The sequence below is a fragment of the Echiichthys vipera genome, assembly GCF_963691815.1.
Source record: "Echiichthys vipera genome assembly, chromosome: 13".
NCBI lineage: Eukaryota > Metazoa > Chordata > Actinopteri > Perciformes > Trachinidae > Echiichthys > Echiichthys vipera.
Window position 1 is genome coordinate 12,447,326 of NC_139838.1, and position 6,000 is coordinate 12,453,325.

General features: G+C 41.0%; 1 protein-coding gene across 1 annotated transcript in view; it reads right to left on the reverse strand.

Moving 5' to 3' along the window:
* The window catches only part of adgrb2 (adhesion G protein-coupled receptor B2), a gene marked incomplete at both ends in the record, with an annotated part of 161,663 nt that overhangs the window by 26,372 nt on the left and 129,291 nt on the right, over positions 1-6,000 (reverse strand). Inside the window, 2 exons of the mRNA XM_083925470.1 lie at positions 2,170-2,241; positions 3,744-3,843. Of these exons, the coding sequence (XP_083781596.1) occupies positions 2,170-2,241; positions 3,744-3,843 (172 nt within the window). The remainder of the gene's footprint in view (positions 1-2,169; positions 2,242-3,743; positions 3,844-6,000) is intronic.

Here is a 6,000-nt window from a genome sequence, read left to right on the forward strand (position 1 = left end):
CAAAGGAAAGAAGTTAGGGGAAAAACTTTTACTTAAGTCAGTTTGGAAAACATAAGAGCATGGGGCACTCTCTCCCTCATTCTATATTCTTCATCATTATCGCTGCAATGACAGATGTTCAGTGAATGCTGAATTATATGAAAATGGCAAACGGAAAAGCTAGATTCTTTAACAGTGGCTCAGCTTGTAGCTTATACAACAGTCAGAGGGTTGCTATAGAAAGCACAGTCTTCAAAGTGGCCTATTTGAGCCTTGTGAGATCTGTGATGCTCCATCCAAATTAAAACCAACAGTGCAGTGTATAGATTTTGTAACCCATGGGCCTTTCAAGTGTCATATTGTTTTTCTTAATCCTCCCACATACAGCATCTAAGCAAACACACACACACCAGCTTGCCGTCAAAGGACGAGTTCTTGTAACGCAGCTAAAATCAAATGGTTCCCCTTCATTGTGTTTCACACTGAGATCGCCCCCCCCCCCCCCCCCCCCACACACACACACACACACATTGGTCTCTGTATTATAGATACCCTGGTGACTTTCTGAGGAGATACAGCATTTCTCAATGTTGCAGCTGTCAAGTCTCATATGAATCTCATGGTTGGAAACAAGAGTGCTTGTGTAAGAAGTGAACGATAGCATCTCCACTCTCGCTGGGTGGTCTCCTCTGTGTGTGTGTGTGTGTGTGTGTGTGTGTGTGTGTGTCGCTATAAATGGAGTGGATTGGAGTAGAATCCATGTCTAATTAATACTGCATGGGCTACGGTATTGCCTCCATTGTTTCCTTCCATCCGTCTCTTCTCTTTATGTCCATACTCATCCTCGGTGGAGTTTGTTCCCCATTCTCTTTTAGTGTGAGCAGTGTGTGTTGGCGACGCAGCTTGTGCTGACTTCAAAGTGACGAGTCCATCTATTTGGCTGTACCTCTCTCCATTTCCTCCTCCCCTACCATCATCCCCTGCTTCGCTCTTGAATCAGCCCCCCCCCCCCCCCAAGCTCCGCATTCCAATTTGTCATCCTCACTTAACTACGTCTCTGTCTCACCCTGTCTCACCATACACCTTCTCTCTAAAATCTCCACCTCTCCCACTGCCTCCTAATCACAACACCTCTAATGGAGTACACGTTCGCTCGCATGCCTTCTCTTCGACTGATCTCAGGAGGCCGACTGCGCCGCCGCTGTCCTTTCATTCTCCGCTGCACCCTTACATGCAGCGGCCGCCATCAAGGAGCGCTTCCCGGCGCCACGATCACTGGCACATTTGGTGCCAGTATTTTACCTCAGATAACGTGAAAATTTGTTTAGTTGTCTCTCCTGTTTTACACCATAATGCTCCCTTATTCTCCTCCTTGTTCCTTTCCTCTCTTACACTCCCTCTGAAATGGTACTCCCTGTGTGCCTGTTGTTCAGCAGCTACGAAGGATTTACACAGGGGATTTTCATACATCTACAATAAATAATTCCTGGATTTACTGTACCCTGATCCCTGCTGCTTTTGTGATATTGATTTAATGCAGTTAAGCATTCCAAGCATTTAAGAATTCACTCACACTTTGCAGTGTATTCAGTATCATAATGATCTCTTGGGTGTGTGTGGTGCACATGCTTCCGCAACACATTCGAAGTTATGGGAAACCAGTTATACTATAAATGCATTCATTGTAGTGAGTTTGTGTGTGTGTGTGTGTGTGTGTGTGTGTGTGTGTGTGTGTAAATATCTGTCTCAAGGGCATGGCTACATGTACATGTACAATGAGTTTAAAATTCAGTATCCCATGGGGGCACAGCAAAGCCTGTGGCTAAAAGGCACTTGGGGGTATTAGTTAGGGACTTATCGTCTTATTCCATACAACATCTTAGTAAGCTCCTTAAAGCAGCCTCGGATCAGTCGGACAATACTGCACTACTATACTGCATTATGGAGAAGCAGCGCTGCAACATAGGACATAAACACCATGCTAATCCCTCTCATGTCTGATTCGCCCGTGTTCCCTCTGTGACTTCGGACTGACCCAGAAGCTGACATGACATTTGTGAACAAGAATCCCACCTGTCGAAGGGAGTGAATTTGGGTAAGGTCACTGTGTGGCACTGGATTAAAAATGTATGAACTCAACGTGTCTGGGATCCACACAGCTGCTTAGCAGAGGGAGAAAACCAGACTCACCTCTCGGCGCATTGCACAGTGCACGGTGATGATGACAAAACCTTGGACAGAGTCAAAGACAGCAAAGAGGACCTAGAAGAGACAAGAAAGATTTGCTTTTTAATGATTGCACATTCTATGAAAGATAAAGGTCCTGACTTGTATTTTGTGTTTCTTATAGAACGTGTTTACATGCTTTAATGTTCAAAATACACATTCTTTTTCTCATAATGTCTATCTGAATATACCTGTATTCACTTTCTGTCTGTATTGCTCCGTTTTAGGGTCTGTCTCTTTAAGGCCCCCTCCCGAATCTGATTGGTCAGTAGTGTTTCTGAGTCTTCCGTATCTACGCTCTCTCCATCATTGCACCCAGGGAATGACTGTAACAGCACTGTAGCGCTCAACCCACCACACATTCCGAAAGCAACTCAGGATATATATGATCCAAGCTACATTTTACAGTTTTTCCCTAGAGAAGAGGCATTCTTACGTTGGAACACAAAAAGTAGCAAGCTTGTGGCTGCTTAGGTTATATAAACTGATTTTTTGCCAGGAAGGTTCCGCTGTCTCACACTGTGGTAAGGACTGAGATGTATCAGCAATTCTGTGAGCAGTTTACAAATCTTGCCATCCTGGCGCTCTCTGGCAGCTGCTATTTCTGACTTCTATGCTCCTGGAAATCTCACAAGCCAGAAAGTGTGTTGTGTTTCCATGACAACCAGCAACCCTGAGCTGTCGTTACAATTCTTTAATCCATTGCGAGTATTAGCTGTGTATAATTGCAAAGGTATGCCTTTGATACAGTATATATATATATACTGTATATATATATACAGTATCAATGTTATATATATATATATATTGTGCCTTTCTTTCTGTTTTGATTCCATTTAAAATTAAACATAAAAATGTAGTTGATGTTAATGTTGCTTTGACTTATGCTGTGATGAAAAGCTGAAAGGTGAAAAATGCTCAGGAGAAAATAAAATGAAAGGACAACTATTTGGGCACACACTGTCTTTAAGGTGATGTTCACATCAGGGACCTGGGTCCGGATCTGAGCACACTTGAACGCAAAGTTCAGTTTGTTTTATTGTGAACTGCATATGTAATATGAAATCTCCCTAAGTGAGCCAAGGGTGCTGCAACACATTCTTTGCAAACCAGTGTACATCCTTTCCTATGTTACTGCAGTAGTGTAGTGAAATGACGAATCAATGAGTAATCATAAGGGTAACACTGATATGGGAATGAAATGAGTCAGCCATGTTTATTTACAATAAATCATCGCAGCCATTCACACTTTAGTCCATAAACTGTCTCCATAAACTGGATTGTAGTTTCTTCATCTGTTTTATGCTTTTTCCAATTTTGATCCTAGTTTTTTTCTTTGCTCTATGCTCTATTTATACATGTCATCATTCAGATTTAATATTTCTGTTGTCATGGCCAAATTAGATAATATGACCAAAATTAAGGCTCATTGAAGGGTTTCACTCCTGAAGCCAGAAACTCTTTTAAATCTGCTTTTCCATGACACATCACACATGTATGTGTGGGTGAGCATGTCTAGTGTTGTTGAGATACATCACCTGGAAGAGCGTGGAGCGCCGGTCGGTTATGGCCAGCACCGCTGACATCCAGGTTAATGCTAACAGGGGAAGAACCACGCAGGAGCTCCACAGAGACGCCCTGTCAGGGAAAGAGAAAAGGGAGGCAGGCACAGAGAGGGGTAGGGATGGAGGAGGAAGAAGGAGAAGTAACAACAGGTTCAGTCTCAAACTAGACCGGCCAGCTTTGATAAGTCATATACCAGATCAGTCAGTAAGTTCAGCGGGGGGCAATTTGAAACTGATTTGCAAACTGAGGTTTGCGCCTCACTTAATATTCCTGCTAAGAAGTGGAAGATGATGTGTAATCATGTAGATAGTTATGAAACTGACAATTGCTCTCAATTACATGGTTGATGCGCACTAAGTGTCATGCTGGTGGACCGTGAGACGGACAGGGAGAGGGGGAAGACAGGCCACTGACGGGAACTGACACAGGGGCTTCTTTGGAGTAAGTGTGTGTTGGAGTGTGTGTGAATGTGTAACTCCATGGAGTCAGACACCAATTTAAAATATTCATGCTGTTTGAACACATATTCCTGGTTTTATAACTGTCACTCTGACAGACAGACAGCTCTGAGAAATATGCATGTCCCTCTGCAGGTGCATGTCCAAAGGCAAAGAATAAAAAAGGAATGTTGAGCAATAAAGCCAAAGCTGTGCTGTCGTCTTGTTATTGTGAAATGTCTCAAGCTGTTGTTGACTGTGTTTTTTTTAACCATACAATAAGGTTCAGTACAACAACAGTAACAGCCTAACATCCACAGCAAGTGTGCCTCATAATACATAAAGTGTTCAAAGTGCTACACAGTCATTTGGGAGGAAATAATTTGGGAAGAGCTTTTTGTCACCAATTTCAAATCCCTTTCAAGAAGTAAATTCCCAAGTAAAGTCAAGACACAGGTATTAAAAGAACCGGCTCACAGTAGCACAACTCAGTCAGGAGGACTCAGACCAATTGTGAATCAGAATGATCCAGTGCTCAGTGTTTCATTTGTTTCTATGAAAAATGCAAGTGTCTGTTGTTAGTTCAAATGCAATAAGAGCAGGACAGTAGAGTGTCTGTGGTTAGTTCAAATGTCTGTAATAACAGCAGGACAGTAGAGTGTTATTCAAACTGCTAAATTCAGTTGTAGTGGAAGATAAAGATGTGGGTTGGCAATTGTGTTTTTCATGAGATAATTATAAGATTACACATAATATCTTGACAAAAGTACAGGCCTTGGCTAGATTATATTAACCGAAACGTTCAATTTAATCTGATAGGATATTTGACACAGGAGTTAGACTAAAAAATACATTTTGACTAAAATGCAGAAAATTTTCACAGTCACTGGACTAAAATGTTTTGAGTTATTAACTAAAACTTTGAAGGATAAAAATGACCAATGTGACTAAAGCTAATATGATGTTTATCTAAAGAGTAATACTAAATCTCAAAATAGCTGCCAAAACTGCACCACATGATGTGTGACTATTAAATAATATAAATCAACATATCTACAAATAGAAAAATATGTATTCAGCAAAGAGGTGGATCTGAGATCAGTAAACTGTGTGAAATAAAGTGCATAATGTTTTCTCTGTGACAAAAAACCCCAGATACAAACGTGTAACTGCAAATAGGCAAACTCTTCCCATTAGCGTGCAATCATGCAACAACACAACTAAGAACAGAGCCCCTGCTTTAAACAGAGTGCTCTTACAAAGTAAACACAAAGCCATAATGAAAGATTTGCACAAGGACATTTAAATATGCACACTGTTTGCAAGAGTAAAACAGGAGGAGGGTCTTTCATTAACAGACTGGCTGCTCTGAACATGAACTAACCTCTGACTAGGGGCGAAATAGAGTCTTCACAAATGCATTGCTAATCTGCAACACCTGGCTGCTGGTAGGGAGATTTTGAGATGCTTTACGTTCAAAGATTATCATAAAGAAAATGGTGTGGGAAATACATATAATCTGTTGCTTCAATCCATTTTCTCAATCCATTTTCAATGTTGGTTTTAGTGATATTTAATGTAATTTTATTTTGTGAAATGATCTCTTATAGCAGCACACTGTACATCAGAGGCTGCATTGTTTGGATAATGTGTTCATACTTTTAAGTATGAAGGCAGGAAAAAAAGTATAAAACCAAGCAGATATATTGTGACTTTTTGTTCTTTATAAAGGACTAAAAGTCTAAAAAAGAGCCCTAAAATATTGGACTTTAGCATGTCTCATTACATCTTT